This window comes from Onychomys torridus, chromosome 22 (assembly GCF_903995425.1).
Source record: "Onychomys torridus chromosome 22, mOncTor1.1, whole genome shotgun sequence".
In the NCBI taxonomy this organism is placed as follows: Eukaryota; Metazoa; Chordata; class Mammalia; order Rodentia; family Cricetidae; genus Onychomys; species Onychomys torridus.
This window is the reverse complement of record NC_050464.1, coordinates 29,417,293-29,437,591: the sequence shown is the minus strand read 5'-3', so window position 1 is coordinate 29,437,591 and position 20,299 is coordinate 29,417,293. Positions and strand designations below refer to the sequence as shown.

At 52.8% G+C, this 20,299-nt stretch overlaps 1 protein-coding gene across 2 annotated transcripts; it reads left to right on the top strand.

Annotated features, from left to right (window-relative positions):
* Window positions 1–20,050, top strand: Lrrc43 (leucine rich repeat containing 43). 2 transcript variants are annotated; one of them, XM_036172281.1, is made up of 13 exons: window positions 1–117; window positions 3,134–3,394; window positions 5,108–5,218; window positions 8,606–8,745; window positions 10,908–11,146; window positions 11,791–12,005; window positions 12,646–13,028; window positions 18,116–18,257; window positions 18,448–18,502; window positions 18,566–18,615; window positions 18,716–18,904; window positions 19,221–19,254; window positions 19,884–20,050. In XM_036172281.1, exons 1-13 carry the CDS (start codon window positions 1–3, stop codon window positions 20,009–20,011), a joined length of 2,064 nt encoding a protein of 687 aa, XP_036028174.1. In that variant the 3' UTR covers window positions 20,012–20,050. The 2 variants fall into 2 exon arrangements, with proteins under 2 accessions (XP_036028174.1, XP_036028175.1); XM_036172282.1 differs by having other exon boundaries at window positions 18,448–18,615.
* The last annotated feature ends 249 nt before the right edge of the window (window positions 20,051–20,299 follow it).

Sequence of the window (20,299 nt, the reverse complement as noted above, 5' to 3'; positions counted from 1 at the left end):
ATGGCGACCAGAGACTCCAGCGCGAGCGACAGAAAGACCGGGACCTTGAGCACCGCTGTGCACGAGCACCTCCGGAAGCTGTGTCTGCGTGAATTCCCGTGTGGCACCGGGAGCTGGGTGCGTGCTCCCCACGCGGGGGTGGGCTGGGCTGGGCTGGGGGGCGGTGGGGAGGGAGGCAAGGGTCCCGCAGAGGTGGACCCGGGACTGAGCACCACAAGTAGATGGTACCTAGCTGCGACCTGGGCTGCTCTAGGGGTCAGGAGATGCTCAGATACGGGTTTGAGGCCTGAGGTTTGGATGTGGTCCTTTGGGCATTGGCTGATTTGGGAGTTGGGGTGAACCGTGGGGGCCGGAACACTGAAGGAGTTCAGGGAGCAAGTGCTCACCTTGCTCTGGGGACACCGACCTGGAATGGACTGACCCAGCACTTCATGCTAGCCCAGAGCACCCGGTTGGCCAGCCTCCAGATGCCAGAGTGAAGAGATCCCTGAGTGAGGAGCTTTGGTCTTGAACAGTTTGCTCTGCAGCCCCTCCCGAGAAGATGTAGAGGAAATGGCTCCCCTGCGCTCTGGGGCTACAGGGCTACCTTTCCCCTTTCTGAGGACTCCTGTGGGAAGGGTCTTCTGCCCCTCCATCCCTGTCCCCTTCCCTCCTGCAGCTGGAAAGCCTAGGTGCTCCATGTCCTCTGCCCCCCACTTCCAGGCTGAGGAGAGACTGAGGGAAATCCAGCCAAGGGCACAGTTGGCACAACTGGAGGACAAAATCTGGTCCCACGGGGCAGGAAGGTCCTTTCTCTATTACTCCAGATGTGCGCTCATCCTGCTCAGAATGCAGAGGGACTGCGACCAATGTCATCACCTGGGTGCACAGGGTGGTGAAGAGAAGCACGGTGAGATTTAGAGGTCCATCAGATGTGTCTTAAGAGGCCGGAATCGCCGGGCGGTGGTGGCGCACGCCTGTAATCCCAGCACTCGGGAGGCAGAGGCAGGTGGATCTCTGAGTTCGAGGCCAGCCTGGTCTACAAAGCTAGTCCAGGACAGGCTCCAAAGCTACAGAGAAACCCTGTCTCGAAAAGCAATAAATAAATAAATAAATAAGAAAGAAAGAAAGAAAGAAAGATGTCAGAATCAGCCAGATGGGGTCTTGGCTGTCAGCTGGACCTCCCCTATGCTCTACCCAAGTAAAACAGCCAGACTGGCCTTCCCTCTGTAGAGGCAAACAGACACCCACCAGGGACACACTCCATTTGTCTGGTCAACAGTCACAGGCTGAATGCCTCCCCTGTGCTAGGCACTGTTCTAAGCTTTGGAACATCTAGGGAGAGATGAGGGTAAGTGGCAGAGGGTTTTCGGTAAGTGTTTGTCCAGGGTGAGGTCTTTAGTCCCACCCCCAGCACCAAAGAAAACAAGCCCATTTAATCTGAAGAGCCGGATTTGAACCGTCGCCTGGAGGGAGTGGATTCTGAGGAGCAGATCATCTTTTACTCACCGGAGCTCCAGTTTCACCTTTCACCTTGCCGCCTCTTCAGAAAGCCTTCCCCTCGGTGAATCTTCGGTTTCCCAGATTGCCCACCCAGCCTCCTGTACACACTTGCAGAGAGTGCCGTGTCAAGCATGGAATCTCCGTTGACTGCATTGGTTCATTACATTATTCTTAAGCATATGTCTCTGGGTGGGTACGTGCCTGTCAGGGCGGATGCTCCCAGGCTGGAAGAGTGCATTGCATCTCCCAAAGCTGGAATTAGAGGCGCTTTTGAGCTGCCTCATATGGGTGCCGGGAACTGAACTTGGGTCTTCTGGAAGAACAGCAAGCGCTCTTAACTACTGACTGAGCCACTTCTCTGGGCCCCAAATCTATTCCGGTTTGCACGTTCCAAGTTCCCAACTCCAGAGTGATGTGAAAACAGGAACTTGGTCTTTGAACTATTCTGTGTCTTGTTAGGTGTGGTGGTGCACATCAGTAATTTCAGTACTTGGGAGGCCAAGGCAGGAGACTTGAGAGTTCAAGGCCAGCCTGGGCTACACTGCAAAACTCTGCCCCCACAAATAATTATCATGTGCCAGGCATGTAGCTTGGTCGGTAGATTCTTTTCTAGCATTCACAAAGCCTGGATTTGAGATCCCACATCGCATTACACCTCGTGTGGGGGTGTATGCCTATAGTCCCTCAACTTGGGAGGTAGAAGCAGGAGGATCGAGGGGTTTGAGGTAACCGTCTGTCAGCTATGCAGTGAGTTCAAAGCCAGCCTAATCTACATAAGACACTGTCTCAGACAGGCAATGTGACGATCAGTGTGTAAAATTCTTCCTGTCAGCCATGATGATCTGTGTTTGATCCCTGAGAACCAAGTGGTAAGAGACAGGCAATTCCGGAAGACTGTTCTGAGCCCATGAAGGCTATTCTTGATTGCATCCAGAATTAACTAAAATCCAAGTAGCTGGGTACATCCATGAGGGATTTTTTTCCCCCTTTATTAAGTCATCTGAAGTGAGAAGACCACGTTTTTTTGTTTTGTTTTGTTTTCAGTGACGGGGTTTCTCTGTGTAGCTCTGGCTGTCCTAGAACTCACTCTGTAGACCAGACTGGCCTCGAACTCACAGAGATCTGCCTGAGTCTGCTTCCTGAGTGCTGAGTTGAAAGGTGTGTGCCACCACCACCTGGCAAGAAGACCCACTCTTAACCTGGATCTTTTGAGGTGGGAAGACCCACTTTTAATGTGGGCCACACCTTCTGCTGACAACCTATCTAAAGGACAGGAAGAAGGAAGCTGGCGTTCTTGGCCTGCTTGCTCTTGCTCTCTCTGGCATCAGGGCTGACTTCTTCAGGGTTCTGGCTCACACTGAAGATGAGCTGAGACATCCAGCCTTGTAGACTGAACCATCACTGGATTCTTGGGCCTTCCGTGGTAGACAGCCATTGTTGGACTAGCTGGACCACAGCCTGTAAACCGTTCTAATAAATCCCCTTTCATCCTATGCGCATGTGTGGTTTCATAGTCTATAAGCTTTGTTCCTCGAGAGAACCCTGACTAATCCAGAGCTCCACGCGCACTTGCTGTGGTGGACACGTGAACACACACCCAGGCACGACCCAATAAATCAATGTGAAAAGGCTTCCATCTCTACCTTTGCAGAATAAGTCACGCTTTCTTCCTCAAAGATGGAGAACCTGGAGGGAGTTGGTCCCCAAGGAGGAGGAGACAGTGAGCGCCCAGGAAGAGACTGTGGAGACCCTGCTGGGCTTGGTACGCAGCACCCACTCTCCCTGGGTTTTGACGAAGGACTCCAGTGCTGAGGACCGTTTCCTGAGAGAACTGGCCATCCAGCATCCACTGATGATCAAAGACACATTCTTCTGTTCCTATTTCCGGTCCCTGCGGGTGGTGGACAAGGGGGTAAGTGTTGGGCAGAGCTCTGGGAGGGAGGGCAAGGGCAGCCTAGGGAGCTGGTCCTGGGGGGCCCTGTCCATTAGAATTCTCCTTGGGCAACTGGAGGGCCTCAGTGACCTTGGTTGTGTAACTCTGTCCCTCTAAGCCCATCTGCTGTCTGTCTCTCCGTTTCTAACCCCGGAGGAGCTCAGTCCTGGATACTCTGGCTAACTCCTTGCACACTCTGAGGTGGGTCCTCCTAGTGAAGACCTTTTAAGGGACCACAGTGTTTCTTTTTAAAGTGTGAAGAGAGGACCTGGAGAGGGCTGGCTAACATCAAGCAGGTCTGCTTTTGAAAAGCTGTCATATTAATAAGACATAAAAATGGGAAGGACCCCTAGCCTTCCCGAGTCCCTCCTTCTCCTGTGACCCACTCAATACCGTTTTGTCTGGAACTTTCTGAGTCCTGGGGAAACTCCCCAATCCTGGACAAACTAGGAGACTCGGTCACTGTACAAAAGGGAAGCTCAGCCTGGAAGGGCTTCTGATGTCCTGAGACCACCGGAAATTGGGATTCATGGGTAGGGTGAGGAGGCAGCTGGTAGGCCCTGCTCCATCTGACCCAGAGTCTTTCTGGAAGACCAGGCAGGGCAACTGTTACATGATTTTCTTGGGAAGATGTAAAATTTAACAGGAAGTGCCAACAGCCCCAAGAATGACTCACTGAAATTCGTGTTGGTGAGTCTAATGTGTTTATTGAGCTGCTTATGGAAATGATGGGTACAAACACTCCCCTCCCTGCCCAGACCTCCCTACATCCTTCCACTCTCCCACTTACCCAAATCCTCTTTTGGTTGCCTCCGAGTTCACAGAGGGACCTAGGCAAGCCTGAGTACAGGCTCAGACTATACAGGGTGCAGACAAACCCAGACCATGCCAATGAGTGTTTGTGTGTGCTGCAGGACCTCTGCAGGTCTCAGGAGACACTGTGCTTGGCCTCAAGAACAGCTAGATGGCAGCTGGCAGCAAGATGGGATTGCCCTGAGGGTTGGTCCCTCTTACACTGGTCGTTCCTTGGGCTCCTGTGCTGTGTAGACAGAAGGATTCTTGTTTTCACAAGAGTCCCATGACCCAACGACACCGGCCTGGAGAGCCAAAGCCTGCTTTTAGAGTCCGGGCTGGAAGAGGCCCCTTTAACCCTCAAAACTGTGCCCTGTGGGCGGTGATGTAGGAGAGGAAAGGGTGGGAAGTGGGCGGACCTGGGGCTTACCTGGGAATGGATGACCAGTTGCGTACTCCCACTGAGCGGTGTCCCCCACCAACTCGGGTGTCTGAACACTTGTTCCCCAGGTCTTTGCCGGAGGGAATGGAACCTTTGGGAGGGGCAGCCTTGCTGAGGAAGTCCATCCCTGAGGGTGGGCTTTGAGGGCCTGTAGCTTCACCCCACTTCCTTGTTGTCTCTGCTTCCTGTGTGTGGTTGGAGTGTGATTGCTCAGCTTCCTGCTGCCCGTGGGGAAGGGGGATTGTGGGTGGTGGGTGGTGGTGGTGATGGTGTGTGTGTGTTATGGACACCTAGCCCTCTGGAGCCCTGAGCCAACACAAACTCTTCCTTGAATTGCTTGTCACGGAGTTTTGTCACGGCATCGGGACAGTAGCTAACACTGATGTTACCTTCCTTGTGTGAACATCCAGCGCTGCCTGGCTCGCCAGACTCCTCAGTTTCCCCTCCTCTCCTTCCAGGTGAGTCTGGTGGATAAAGACCTCTTGCAATTTCTAAAGCTGGAGGAGTTGATTCTGAGTGCCAATGAAATTGCGGAAATCGATGCCAACAATCTGCCCCCGACATTGAAGGTACAGGTTCTGTGTGGAGGCTTAGGGCAGCTCAGGAGAGCCTGCTCTTAACCCGCCCTGCATAGCTCTGGCTAGGGTGGCTGAGTGCTAAGAACCAGCCCCAGGCTTCTAAAACATAGGTCTTGGCTGGGCGGTGGTGGTGCACACCTTTAATCCCAGCACTTGGGAGTCAGAGGCAGGCAGATCTCTGTGAGTTCGAGGCCAGCCTGGGCTACACAGAGAAACCCTGTCTTGAAAAACAAACAAATAAATAAACAAACAAACAAAACCACAGGTCATGTTTCTTAAAAAGTTACATAATCCCATTGGACTCAGCAGTTCCCTCCCATCCATGGCAAATGCCCACAAGAACAGGAAGGAAGGACCCAGGGAAGGTCTTGTTTACTACTAACCCTGTTATTCACAACAATGACCTGTGGCCACATGAACAGATAAACAAAATGTGGTCTCTCCATGCAATGGAATATTGTTCACTTTTTAAAAAGGAAGAAAACATCACACTAGATGAAAGAAACCAGATTTCAAAGAGATTTTTTGAAATAATTTATTCATACAAATACAAATTTATTTTATGTACATTGGTGTTTTACCTGCATGTATGTCTGTGTAGGATGTCGGGTCCCCTGGAACAGGAGTTATGGACAGTTGTGAGCCACCATGTGGGTCCTGGGAGTTGAACACGGGACCTCTGGAAGAGCAGCCAGTGCTCTTAACCGCTGAGCCATCTCTCCAGCCCCAAGAGAGGGATCTTATGTATAATTGCACTGAATGACATATGTGGAAGAGGAAAGTCCACAGGAACAGAGGCCAGTAGAGGTCACAGGCCTAGGAAGAACCCCGAGAACTTACTGCTTAGTCGGGGGTTTGTTTGCTAATTTTGTTTCTTTCAAACGTGTTTGAGGTGCTGGTGGGAGCTGGCATTGTGAATGTAATTAAAGCCTGTGAATTGTATGCTTGAAACGGCAAATCTTCACCGTGTTAAAACAATAGGTGAGGGGCTCGGGAGCTAGCTCTGGGTAAAGCTCCATCCTTACAGCATGGAGACTTGAGTTGGCTCTCCAGAACCCACGTGAAAAATGTGGGGTGTACTTTAAATCTCAGTGTTGGGGAGGCAGAGACCGGGGGATCACTGAGACCCTCTGGCCAGCCAGCCTGTCTGTATAGTAAGTTCTAGGTCAGTGGGAGACTGTTTCAAAATACAAAGGCGTGACTTCTGAGGAAGCTGAGGCTGTCTCCTGGCCTCTACACACACACACACACACACACACACACACACACACGAACCTCAGATAAGACCAGACGTTATCATGAGTCTTCAGCTAATCATATCAAAAAGGCCCCACTGACTTCCATGCTGAGAATAGGAGACTGGGTGCCTTGTCCTGGCCCATGCTCAAGACAGTACCCGGTGGGCCTTAGTCAAGTACACGTGAAGAAAAGCATGTTATAGGCCAGGTGTTGATGGTGTACACCTGTAATCCCAGCACTCGGGAGGCAGAGCCAGGCAGATCTCTGTGAGTTCGAGGCCAGCCTGGTCTACAGAGTGAGATCCAGGAAAGGTGCAAAGCTACAAAGAGAAACCCAGTCTCGGAAGAAAAAAAAAAAAGAAAAAAGAAAAATAAGAAAAGAATGTTGCTAAATCAGGACTTATTCTGTGGTCCACCCCACCCCTGTGTATTCCCATGGGTTAAGAAGGTTTTAGGGTGGTGGCAAATGCCTTTAGTCCCAGCACTCAGGAGGCAGAGGCAAGTGGATCTCTGTGAGTTCGAAGCCAGCCTGGTGTAGTTAGAGTTTTTCTCCAGGTTCCACCAAGCCCCCACGGTCCCACAACCCACGTATAAAATAATCATACAGACACTTATATTATTTAAACTGTTTGACCATTAGCTCAGGCCTACCATTGTCTAGCTCTTACTCTTATATTTAGCCCATTTCTGTTAGTCTATACTTTGCCACATGGCTTGTGGCTTGCCGGTGTCTTTACACGTTGCTTCTCATGGCAGTGGCTGGCAGTGTCTCCTCCCAGCCTTCCTGTTCCCAGCCTTCTCCTCTTCCTTGTCCCGCCTACCCTATCCTTCCTGCCTGGCTACTGGCCAATCAGCACTTTATTTATGCAGGGTGATATCCACGGCAGCCTGGTCTACAGAGTGAGATCCAGGACAGGCTCCAAAGCTACACAGAGAAACCCTGTCTCAAAAAAACTGGAATAAATAAATGAATAAATAAATAAATAAATAAATAAATAAATAAGATGATTCTAGGCTGTATGCATCTGACCCCAACCACTCCCTTCCACCTCCCCTTCCAAACCATAAAAAACCTTCCCCTAGGGCAGCATGTTCTCCCCGCCCCTCCCCCTTTGATTTCCCTTTTGAGACAAGGTGCTGCTGTGGAGTCTAGGCTGCCTTGGAATTTCTGTGTAGCCCAAGGGAGGCAGGAACTCGAGAACCTTCTGTTTCAGAATCCCGAGCTCTGAGGTTGTAGGTCCATGCTGCCTGACCCATCTTCCTACAGCAATTTTTTTTCCCATGTGTGTGCTGTGGTACAGGTGTGCCGGTCAGAGGACAGCTTTATAATTGTGTCTCTCCTTCCACTCTGGGATCTGGGCATCACACTCAGGACAGCGGGCTTGAGCAGCAAGTGCTTGTACTGGTTCTCAGACCCCACCCCACCCCCTTTTTGTTTTTTTGAGACAGGTCTCATGTATTCTAGCCTGGACTCGAACTCACTATGCAGTCAAGGATGATACTGAACTCTTGTTTTGTTGTGTGTGTGTGTGTGTGTGTGTGTGTGTGTGTGTGTGTGTGTGTTTTCTAAGACAGAGTTTCTCTGTAGCTCTGGTTGTCCTCGAACTCACTCTGTAGACCAGGCTGCCCTCGAACTCACAGAGAACTAACTGCCTGTCTCTGTCTCCCGGTTGCTGGGATTAAGGCGTGTGCCACCACCACCACTATCTGGTAACCTTTGCCTCTACCTGTCAAATATTGGGATTATAGGAAGATACCACCCGCTAGGTTTACTCAGTAATAGAGATGGCCCTCGGGGTCCAGCACATGCTAGGTAAGGTCTCATCCAGTCCAGCTACACCACAGCCTCTTACTGTATTTTATTTTATTTTATTTTTCGAGACAGGGTTTCTCTGTGTAGCTTTGGAGCCTTTCCTGGAACTCACTCTGTAACCAGGCTGGCCTTGAACTCACAGAGATCCGCCTGGCTCTGCCTCCCGAGTTCTGGGATTAGAGGCGTGTGCCACCACAGCCCGACTACTGTATTTTTTTTAAGCAAGTTGGCGACCCCAACTCCCTTTGCCTTTCCCAGGGCAGGAGTAGGGGATTGTGGTGAATGAGACAGACCTCTCCAGTCCCAGCTGATGCTGCCCCTTCTCAGGTGCTGGAGCTCTATGGCAACTTGATCAGCAGCATGGAGTGTCTGTGCTCACCCGCACCCCCGAACCTGCAGCACCTGGGGCTAGGCCACAACAAACTGCTGGGCCCTTTGCAGAGTCTGTTTGTCACCTCCAACAACTGGTAACTTGGGAGGCTGGGTGAAATGGGGGTGGGGTGGGGGGGGGGGGGGGTGGCGTGGGAGAGGCATTAGGAGCTGGGTGTGGGTGACTCGACCCTGCTTGTTCTGTGACTTCTACTTGGCTGCTAAGGCCACACTAGGAGTTTATATTCTCACTCAGTCACAATATCCCGCTGAAACCCCAGGAAGGACACGGATGCCCGGGGCCTCTAGGGATGAGTGTCATCCATACTTGATGACAGGGGTCCTCAGCTTAGCCCTGTGACGTTTCAGCTGATCATGCTTTCTGTCTGGGGGACATTTAGCCGCACACCAGCCTCCAGCTGCTCTGCTGGGTGCTAGTGGGGTTTTGCCTCTCCCTGCCCTTCCTCGTGGTCATCAAAAATCTGGAGAGGCAGAGCCCAAGGTCTTCTGAGGAGGAAACCACCCCAGGCTGAGAACCACTGTCCTAGAGACATTGTTGCTGAATATCCATTAGAGCTTGTGCAGGGCACACTTCCCATCCTCAGGTTTTTTTGTTTGTTTGTTTGTTTTTTCGAGACAGGGTTTCTCTGTGTCACTTTGTGCCTTTCCTGGATCTCGATCTGTAGCCCAGGCTGGCCTCAAACTCATAGAGATTCCCCTGCCTCTGCCTCCCGAGTGCTGGGATTAAAGGTGTGTGCCACCACTGCCCAGTGAGAGGCCACTTATAAAAGGCAGTCTGTCACAGGGAGTTGAGGCAGAAGGATGGCCCCCGGGAGGATCCCCAGGATTTCAGCACCTGAGGGTATTTCCATAGGTGGAGTTTTATACTGCCCTTTCTCCATGTCTCCCCTCCCCTCCCCTTCCCCTCACCCCCTTTCTTTGGAAGACAGGATCTAATGTAGCCCAGGCTTGCCTCAAACTCAACACACAGCTGAAGATATGGTAGAACTCCTGATCTCCCTCCTTCACCCCTCCTCCAGTATCTCAAGGATGGTCCAACCATTGCCTCTTGGAGACGGAAGGTTTTGTGGGAAGGGAAGACCCTCTCTGGCTTCCTTGGGCTCAGGCTTCCTCTGCTGTTCTCAGCCAATCTGCATAGTCTCTAGGCTCCCTGGGGTTCCTTCCTCCATTGTCCTCTGCCTTCAGCAAATAAGACAGACAGGAGCCCCGACACACACACACACACACACACACACACACACACACACACACACACACACCCTCATCTCCTCTACTCCTGGGACAGCCAATTTAGGTTCATGCCGTTGACTGAGAGCAAGTATCTGGCTTTTTGATTCAAAATATATACCATAACCCTGGGCTTAATGCCAGCTCTGGACTTCACAAGAAGCTTGCATGAACCCCGCCATTCCTGGGACTCCACTTCTCCCCAGTTCTCTTGAGGAAGGGTGACATTGTGCAGGGCCTGCGATGGACGGTCCTCTGCGGTGTTCCTCTTGCGATTTTCCAGGGACTGGCCAGCGCCTTTCCCAGCAGAGCAGGCCGTGGGAAGAGGGGGGACAGAGGAGAGGGAGTGGAGAGGATGGGTTCAGCCTGTGGGAAAGGCGCTGGGGTGATCATGACAGCTGCTGTGTCAGTATTTCCCCGGGGCTTCTCCGGCCTCTGGTCTCAGAGTGCGCTTGCTCTGTGGCTTGTGGCATCAGACAGAGCTCTGCCTGTTCCTGTGTCTTGGTCTCCACCGGAGGCCTGGGCTTCATCGTTGCCTGCCTGTCTCAGGTGCTCACACTGGAATATTCTTTCTTCTTCTCCCATGTCCCTGAGAACATGAGCTGGCCAGCTCCCTGTGGCCATGGCCGTCATGGCTTTGAAGAGAGATTTCCAGCTCATTTATCTCTGGATGCCCCAGCCCAGTGCACCCTTCCTTCCTCATCCCCACACTCACCCTCCTCCCCACCCTCCTGCAGTGGCTTCCAGCATGTCCGTCAGTGGGGATTTGTGAAGAATGTTCTAGAGGCTCGGCACTAGGCTGCTAGTTAACAGAGAGGGAGGTGCAGATGGAAGCGAGGTGGGGGGCGCTGGGAGAGTCCAGGAACTCAGGCTGTGTGCTGGAAGAGAAAGGAGACGCAGGCTCAAGAGCTGATCTGGGTCCAGGACAGAACAAGGTGTGCGGCCCAGAGTGCTGTACCCCCCCACCCCCGCTCACAGAACTTCCTAACCAGTAGCGTGGCCAACCTTCCAGGCCCAGACTCGTCTCCCTGGACCTGAGCTTCAACGACTTGACCGACCTGCAGAGCATGATAGCAGGGCTCAGCACCCTGAAGCACCTGAGGCTGCTAGTGCTGCAGGGGAACCCACTGGCCCTGGTGCCCTACTACCGTGGCTTTACTGTGGACAGCCTGACACGCCTCTGTGTGCTGGATGATGTCACCGTGTCTCCCAACGAGAAGCACCAGTTTCGGGGACTCAGCATCCATGGCGGTAGGGTGCCTCACACATCCCCGGCCTCTGTTTCACCCTAGAACCTCACCAGCGGCTCTCTGTTTGCCCTTGAACCCGGGTCGGGTACACTAAGCTACCTAGGTTGGGCTTTCTCTATGTAGGACCCCTGTGGCTGTTGGGACTTGGGGCGCGTTCTGTTCTGTGTAGATCCTGTTTCTATGGTGGCTTGACATCACCCCCTTGTGGCTCCTGATACAAGGTGCATCAGAGCCCTTTGACAGTCCAAGCGGTGTGGAGGTGGGGTGGTGGGGAGGTGGGGTGGTGGGGTGGTGGGGTGGTGGGGAGGTGGGGTGGTGGGGTGGTGGGGAGGCGGGGAGGGGGGGCAGCAGTAGTGGCAGTCACAGACACCAGCTGAGGTAGCAGAGGCTTTCTACCTCTCTCTCCTGCTGTCAGAACTGACTGTCTCTGCCACACACACCTCTCAGCACCCCCATTTGGCAAATGGGAAAACGAGGCTTCAGAGTATCTAACGGCTTATCCCCAGCTCACTCCCGCCGAACTTGGCAGAGTCGGGGGGAGGGGGGGCTCTAACTGTGGGGGGTGGGGAGGTCACCAGACCTATGTCTTTGCCTTCCCTACTCCAGCCCCGGTCCCTCAAACCTGCCACTAATTACTCCTTGCAGAGATGTTGGCACAAGAGGCACAGTTTGTGGTGACCATTGGGAATGTCAGGGGGGTGCTGGACTCCTCTATCTTGGACCCAGAGCCGGGACCTGAAGGCCCTTTCATCAGCTACAGCTATTATGTGACCTATGACTTTGTGGAGGACGAAGAAGGGGAAAGGAAAGCCTTGGCCAGCGCCATGACTGAGACGCAGCCTGACAGTGTTCTGGCTGAGGTATGCCCTGCCAATCTAGGGGGCAGAGTGGGCTTCACACAGGCCTGCAGCTTTTTTTTTTTTTTTTTTTTTAGCTGAGGACCGAACCCAGGGCCTTGCACTTGCAAGGCAAGCGCTCTACCTCTGAGCTAAATCCCCAACCCCGGCCTGCAGCTTTTGTGTGCACACAGAACAGCCTTTTAGGCTCCCCCCCTCCCCAAATCTTCATACCCCTCCTCCATTCAGGGACCTGGTTTCTGCCTGTTAGCCCCTCCCCAGGCAGAGGGAGCCTCAGCCACCGCTCACCTCCTGTCCCTGTGAGGCCTGAGCAAGCAGAGCAGACTTTTTTACCCCTGGCCCACTCCACAGTATCTCCCTCCCCACCTCTGCATCTCAGACAGACCCAAGGACACCACGTGGGCCCTACACACCAACTTAGGAGGCAGAGACAAAAGCCATCTGAACAGAGATGCCTCCTAAGTTGGTGTGTCGGATCATGCTTTAAGCTGGTGTAGGGCTGGGATATGGCTAAGATGGTAAAGCGCCTGCCAGGCCGGCATGCGGCCTCGCGCTCCATCGCCAGCACCATCGCCAGATCCGTAAGGTACCCAGACGTTTGCCGGTGTCCACACCCACTGAGGCACGTTTGTCTTTCCTGCAGATAGTCGAGCCCTCCTCCAGCACGGTGCAGTTAGATGAGGAGGGTCATGAGGAGGGCCAGCAGGAGGACCAACAGGAGGTTCTGTTGGTGGGCCGCCCCGCGGGGCCCCAGCGCCCAGCCCGCCAGGTCCGCCAGCCCCGCCCGGGTGGCCGGCAGAAGACTCGCCCGGAGTCTCCTAAGGACGTGTCCCAGGAGATCTCTGAGTTTATAGCTGAGATGAATCAGATGGCCGAGGACTCCGGAGAGTCTGGGATAACGGACATGGAGGAGTCGGAGACAACCATTTCCATCCGCTCTGCCCCGCTGCCGCAGTCCATTGACTCCTCCGAAGAACTGTCAAAGCTGCGGCCACGCATAGACGCACGGCTCTGTCCGTCCCCTGGGTAAGGGTAGAAGGCGGCCCGGGGTAGGTGGGGGTAGGTGGGGGTAGGTGGGCATCCGTGGCGGCCAGCCAGGGCTGCTCTTGCGGCTTCTCCCCAGCTTGCCGACTGCCCTGAGCCACAAAGAACTATGGAGGCCGGGCCTTCTCATTAGCCCGCCTGTAGGCTGTGAGCTAGAGGTAGGTTTGGGCTTAGCCACAGACCGTTGTTTTCTGGAGCCCCAACCTTCCCCTCAGTACAACAGTACAACCGAGCTCCAGATGCCTGGGGGTGGGGGTTAAATTCTAAAGATCGACTCTCCTGTCAATAGAGAGGACGTGGGACAGCTTCCATCTCAGCTATTGGAACTGGATTCTTCTTTCTTTCTTTCTTTCTTTTTTTTTATTTTTTATTTTTTTGAGACAGGGTTTCTCTGTGTAGCTTTGCACCTTTTCTGGATCTTGCTCTGTAGACCAGGCCAGCCTCGAACTCACAGAGATCCACCTGGCTCTGCCTCCCGAGAGCTGGGATTAAAGGCATGCGCCACCACCACCCAGCTGGAATTGGATTCTTATAGCTTTTCTTTTAAAAACAAAACAAACAAACAAAACCAAAAAACAACAACAAAAACAAAACAAACAAAACCCAAACGTGCTTATTTTCTGTGTAAGAGTGTTTTGCCTGCATGTGTGTAAGTGTACTGCATATGTGTCTAATGCCTGAGGCATCCAGAAGGTTACAGGATCCTCTGGAATTGGAGTTACAGCTGGTTGTGAAATGCCATGTGGGTGCTGGGAACCGAACCTGGGTCTTCCGCAAGAGCAGCAGCCGGTGCTCCTAATCTCTGAGCCGTCTCTCCAACCCCCTTTAGCTTTTCAATCCATCTGGGATGTGTTCATAGAAAATGTAGCAAGGCTCTGGGTTCCAGGCACTAGGTTCTTAGTTTTGCTCGCAGTCCTAAAGGCTGAAGCAATGGCCTCACGCCACTAGACAAGCGCTATGGCAGAGCCCCCATCCCTACCCTTGTTTCGCTTTGAGCTTGGATACAAAAACTCACTGTGTTTCCTAGGCTGGCCTTGAACTTGTGATCCTCCTGATTCAGTCCCATCCCCACCCCCAGTAGCTCAAATTCCAGGCACCACCAGTCCTACCAACCAGGTTTTTGTTGCCTAGTAAACACACACACACACACACACACACACACACACAAACACATCTTGGTATGTATTGAGTGATGGATTTCCTGCTGGCTTTCATTGCAGGAAACAATGTGGCTATTTAAACATAACTTGGTTGAGCTCTGTCTGATTCACAGGCTTTGCCACTCTGCGCTCCTGGGGAGTGAGAGATTAGGTTCTAACCGCGGCTGTAAGAGTTGTTGGGCTTGTTCCTGCTGGGAGGGAACCCAAGCCTCAGTGTCTGCGGATCTGCGGAGCATCCCTAGGATCCATCCAGCTGCACGAGTTTAAACCTCCGCTGAGTACGTGATCTAAGCTTGCTGAGATCCCGGGAGCTTGTGTTGTCTGGATTCTGGGTCTCTGCTCCCAAGGATGACGGACGGAGCAGGGAAGCAGCTGTCTTGATGCCACTGCCCTGAAAGAAGCAGGGAAGGACTCAGAAGACTGTGTCAAGAGCCGAGGGGGGTTCCCCGCTGAGTCTTCTGTTTAGTTTTGACGCTGGGAACTGAACCCAGACCTCCGGCAGTCTGTGCTGCTCTGTGGAGCTCAAGCTGAGGAATTTTTATCATTGCTTTTTTTACTTGGGGGAAACTTAGTAAGAGAGGGTAAGCGGCTGGGTGTGTTGGCTGACACCCTTAATCCCAGCATTTGTGGGGCAGAGGCAGCCTGGTCTACAGAGTGAGTTCCAGGACAGCTAGGGCTACACAGAGAAACCCTGTCTCAAAAACAGAAAGAGAGAAAGAGATACGGTGAGCGTGGTGATGCATGCTTGTAATCCTAGTTTAGGAAGCTGAGGCAGGAGGATTGTGAGCTTGAGGTCTGCTTGGGCTACATAATGAGTGTCTCTGAAGGAAGGAAGGAAGGAAGGGAGGGAGGGAGTGGGGGGAGGGAGGGAGGAAGGGAGGAATGTGGGGAAAGTGCAGAGGAAATCAGGCCCAGGCTTTAAGCTTCTAAGAGTCCAGTCTTAGTAGTCATGCTGGGGTCACACAGTAGGTCAACAAGCTGTGACAGTTCTTGAAAAATGATGTCTCCTGGAGAAGCTTGCCTAAGCCCGGCGGTTCCGTTTTCCCTGGAATCTGGTCACATGGGCACCCATTGCCTGACATCTACAATTCCACACTGTGCCGACTGTCCAGACCCAGTGACCTCTGACCAGTTAGAGTGTGGTGGGACCTTTCAAAGCCCAAGTGCTTAGGTTGGGAGATGGCTCAGTGGGTTGTGGGGGACCAGCCCCGGCCTTTTTACCCCAGGGTACTCTAGAGGAGAGAGGGATAGGGGATTTAGATAGAAGGAGAGAGGGGAGAGAAACAGATAGAAACACAGGATAGCCTCGGGAGGGCCTGGATCCTTATCCACCGGCCCAGAACTTTATTCAAAAGGCTTTTTATAACAATGCCAAGAGGTGAGGCAACAGACCTCCCCCTTGCTAGCTACAGCCAAGTGCAGACCCTTCCAAACACCTGGTAACCATTCCCGTGGTCCAATCACCCTCTTATGCAGCCCTGCTGGGAAAGCAAGCTCAGCTCTCACTGGGAAACCTCTGTGGGCTCCCACAGTAAGTGTAGTGCTTGCCACATAAACACATGACCACGTGTGTTGTTCTGCACCCACAGAAGTCAGAAGTGGGAATCACATTCCTTGGAGCTGTGATTACAAGTATTTGTGAGCCATGCAATTGTGGGTGCTGGGATCTGAGTCCTGGTCCTGGATAGAGCAGTAAGTGCTCTGAAGTGCCAAATCAACCCTCTAGCCACTTAATATGGCTTTTATGAAAGGAAGGTTTTGTTGTTGTTGTTTTGTTTTCTTTTTATTTTTAAGATTTATTTATTTGGGGTTGGGGATTTAGCTCAGTGGTAGATTGTTTGCCTAGCAAGCGCAAGGCCCTGGGTTTGATTCTCAGCTACACACACACACACACTTATTTATTTGATATACAATGTTCTGTCTGCAGGCCTGCAGGCCAGAAGAGGGCGCCAGATCTCATTACAGATGGTTGTGAGCCACCATGTGGTTGCTGGGAATTCAACTCAGGACCTCTGGAAGAGCAGCCAGTGCTCTTAACCCCTGAGCCATCTCTCCAGCCCCTTGTTTTGTTTTTCAAGACAGGGTTTCCTGGAACTCACTCTGTAGACCAGGTTAGCCTCAAACTCAGAGATCTGCCTGCCTCTGCCTCCCAAATGCTGGGATTAAAGGTGTGGGCCACCACACTGGCAATATTGGTACATCTTGAGGACATTCTGCTTAATGAAATAAGTCAGTCACAAATGATTAATAAATACTGCATGTTTCCATTTTTATGATTTTTAGTCAAACTCATAGAGATTGGCCAAAAAAAAAAAAAAAAAAAAAAAAAAAAAAGGACGGCAGTTGCCAAGAGCTGAGGGAAATGAGGATTATTATTTAATACTATCATTGTACAGGAGTCTAGGAAGCATGTTAGGAAACTGCACCAGTGAAGTGTGTACTGGAAGATCGTGAAGCCATGCTGGGGGAGGCCTGGGCTGTTGCATTTGTTCTAAATGTACAAGATCCTGGGTTTGATCCAGTGAAGAAGAGGGAGGAGGAGGAGGAGGAGGAGGAGGAGGAGAGAGCCAATAAATAGCAAAGATGGTAAAAATCCTTTGGGTCACATGCTGTTGTCTCAGCTATTCAGGAAGCCGAGGCCGAAGGATTGCTTTAACCCAGGAATCTGGGAGCAGCCACGGCAACATGTCAAGACCTGGAAGAAAACCAGTGTCCAGGGTACCGTGGAGAAGAGCCCACTTCTGTGTGTGGGCCACTTCTGTGTGTGGGCCACTTCTGTGTGTGGGCCACTTCTGTGGGCGACTGCTAGGTCCACTTAGCTAACAGGGTCGTTCAAGTTTCCTGTGTGCTACCCGCCGTTGAAATGAGGGCTTGTAGCTTCATGTATGTATTTATGGGAGCACGGGACACGCCATGAAGCACATGTGGGGATCAGAGGACAACATTCAGAAGTCGGTTCTCTCTGTCTGGAATGTGGGTCCCGGAGGTAGAACTCAGAAAGTTAGGCACGGTGGCAAGCTGCTCTATCACTGCGCCATCTTACCAGTCTGGAAATACAGTTTTGAAGTCTGTCCCGACATTGCTGAGTTGCTCATTTCTCCTATCCAGTCTGTCCATTTTGGGGCTTCAGATATATATATATATTTTTTTTAAGACCGGGTCTCATGTAGCCTAACCTAGCCTTGAACTTACTATGTAGCTGAGGCCGGCCTTAAATTCCTCATCTTCCTCCTTCCACTTCCCAGATGCTGGAATTACAGGCATGTGCCACCACATCTGGTTTTGGGAAATGCTGGAGATGGACCCCAGCGCTTGGTGCATATAGGCAAGCACTCTACCACGTGACCCACATGCTCAGCCCTCTGTGCCATTATGTGCCTTTTAAAGTCTATTTTTTTCTGTTGTTTACTTAGTCACATGTCTAAACACAGACTTTTGTTTATGATTTTTCCCCCCACTTGGCTGATTTTGTTTTTTTAAACTTTGAAGTTGACCATAGTGGTTACTGACCAACAATTCCAGCACCGAGGAAGTAGAAGCAGGGGGATTACTTCAAGTTTGAGGCCAGCACCAGCCATTTAGTGAGTTCTAGGCCAGCCAGGATTATAGAGTGATACTTTCTTTCAAAAACAAAACCAAACAAAAACCTTTCTGTATTCTAGCTGGTGTCTGTCGGCTGTTCCACACTGAGCATGCCCAGAAGAGTGCCTCTGCTCTGTCCTTCACCTCCTCTTTGTCAATGTTCCTTCCTGGCCTTCTGGTTCCTTTGGCCTGCCCAGGTCTTGGTCCCTCACCATTTGTGGGTGCTTGCTGTCCTCATCGTCGTGGTGGGTGTCCCTTGGCAGCCTTGCCCCAGGTTGCCAGCGCAGCCCCTAACCATCACACGGTGTGTCTCTCCTCACTTCCCAGGACAGTCCTCTTCAGCACCGTCCGAAAGCCCTGGACTGACGTCATTCCCTGCAACTATGAGATGAAGCATACCCTCAAGGAGCTGGTGCGGGTCAAGGCCTTCCTGCTGGCCGGGACCACCGTGACCATCGTAGAGGAGAAGGTGGGCATAGCGGGGGCTCTGGCCTCTCATTGGCTGCAGGGTTCTGTGTCCACAGCCTTCCCAATGACCTTTTATCTCGTCAGGGTCTCATATCCCCGCTCCCTCCTGGCAGAGCCTTTCCAGAAAGGACAAGGTGGGGAGGGGCCCCAGTAGCCAGCCTCCCCTGCTCACCTGAGGCTCGATCTTCTAGATTCTCTCCTGGCCTGTGTTGCCAACTCCGGTCGAGAGTCCCTTGCCTGCCAAGAGCCCCTTGCCCGCCAAGAGTCCCTTGCCTGGCAAGAAGGAGAAAGAGGAAAAGAAGGGGAAAGACGACAAGAAGGGAAAAGGGAAAAAACAGAAGGCAGAGGAGGCGGCCAAGGTCATGGTAAGGCCTGCTGGGGCACCTCGGGGCACCTCGGGGCAGGGAGGGCAGTGCAGCCCAGTCCTGCTCACACCTGTGCTGGTGGCCTTGCCCACAGGATAAAAAGGCGCCCAAGAAGAAAAAGGAGCCGCCCAGGGAACTGCGCCAGGACCCACCTGTGCTGCGCGTGCTGGGTAGCGGCCTGGTGTACCTGGAGCCCTTGCTGGCAGGGGAGACAGTGGTGACCACCGTGTGTAATTTTGGGGTGGTCCGCACCCTGGAGTCTGACAAGATGACTAATGCCAGGGTACTAAGAGGCCCTTTGTCTCAGCCTCCCCTCTCCCTTCCTTATGGACAGCTCGCTGGGACACTGTGTGTGGGGGGGGGGGGGGGGGGGGTGGCTGGTTGTATGTCAGGGCTGCCTGGGCACCGTGATGGTGGCTGGTAGCCCTGTGATGGATGTGATAGCTCCTCCACAAGTGTGGCCCAGGTCAGCAAGAGCCAATTCTCCCCCAGTTCCTGGATGAATCCAAGGTCCAGGGAAGGGCGGGTGGCCCTCAGAGTCAGTCTCAGGGTCAGCATCTGTCCCAGCAAGCACCTGGCTTTGTGGTTCTTTCTCTCAGGATTCAAAGAAGATAAAGAAAGTTCCCAAAAAAGGTAAGACCCACCAGTGGCCACTGAGGGCAGGGTGAGGACCGAGGCCAAGGGGCCATCATGGGTGTAGAGCCACAGGAATGAGGGTACTGAGAATGACTTCCATCCAGCACAGAAGCAAGTCTGGGATCGTCCTGATAGCCCCTAATGCACAGCTGCCAGCTGCAGGCCCTGATGTGCTGGGAAAGGCATTTGGGACGGGAATAGGGGTGGGCTGAGTCCTCCTGGCTCTCCTCGAATTGAGCTGCATCCTCAGTGTCCGTTTTTCTTTCTTTTTAATTATTTATGTATTTATTTTGCGCGTGGGCCGTGGCTTGCACGTGGAGGTCAGAGGGACAAATGGGTCCTGGAGATGGAGCTCAGAGGGTCGTCGGGCTTGGTGGCAAAAAGCACCTAATTTCGTTTGCAACTCAAACAGCTGGGCCTTATTCAGTGATCTCGATAGATGGCGATTGAACTCATTCTTTATTCCGGCTAACATTCTCGGCCTGATCTCTTTGAGAAGCTGAGTCCCTCTAGGTCAGAGAACAGGGAGAGAGTTTCGGGAGGAAGGAGGAGCACGTCCAAGATCGGGGACACCTGCAGCCTAGGTAGCCCTCGGGACTCATCTGCTCGCGCATTTATTTTCTCAGAAAAGTCAAAAATGGCAGTTCCAACCTTCGAAAGCGTGTACCAGCCGGAGCCTCTGACCGTGGAGGTCCAGATCCAGCTGCAACAGTACCGCTCGGGGGAGGAAGCATTCCTCAGCCTGGTTGACTAGCCGGGGAGAGTAAAGAAAGGCCGCTCTGCTTGGGTGTCTGTGTAGCGGCTGATTGAGGGTGGGGGGGAGAAAGGGGCATGGCCGGGGCTCAGAGGCAACCGCGGACCCAAAGCATGGTGGGGCGGGGCCCCAGGCTCCGCCCCGCCCCACCGGGAATCCCGCCCTCCCACGTGGCCCCGCCCCCTGAAGACCCGCCCAGAAGCGTCTCGCTATTGCTCCATTTGGAGCCCCGCCCCTCCCGCTTATGGCTCCTCCCCCGGAGCTCCGCCTTCGTCGGTGGCCCCGCCC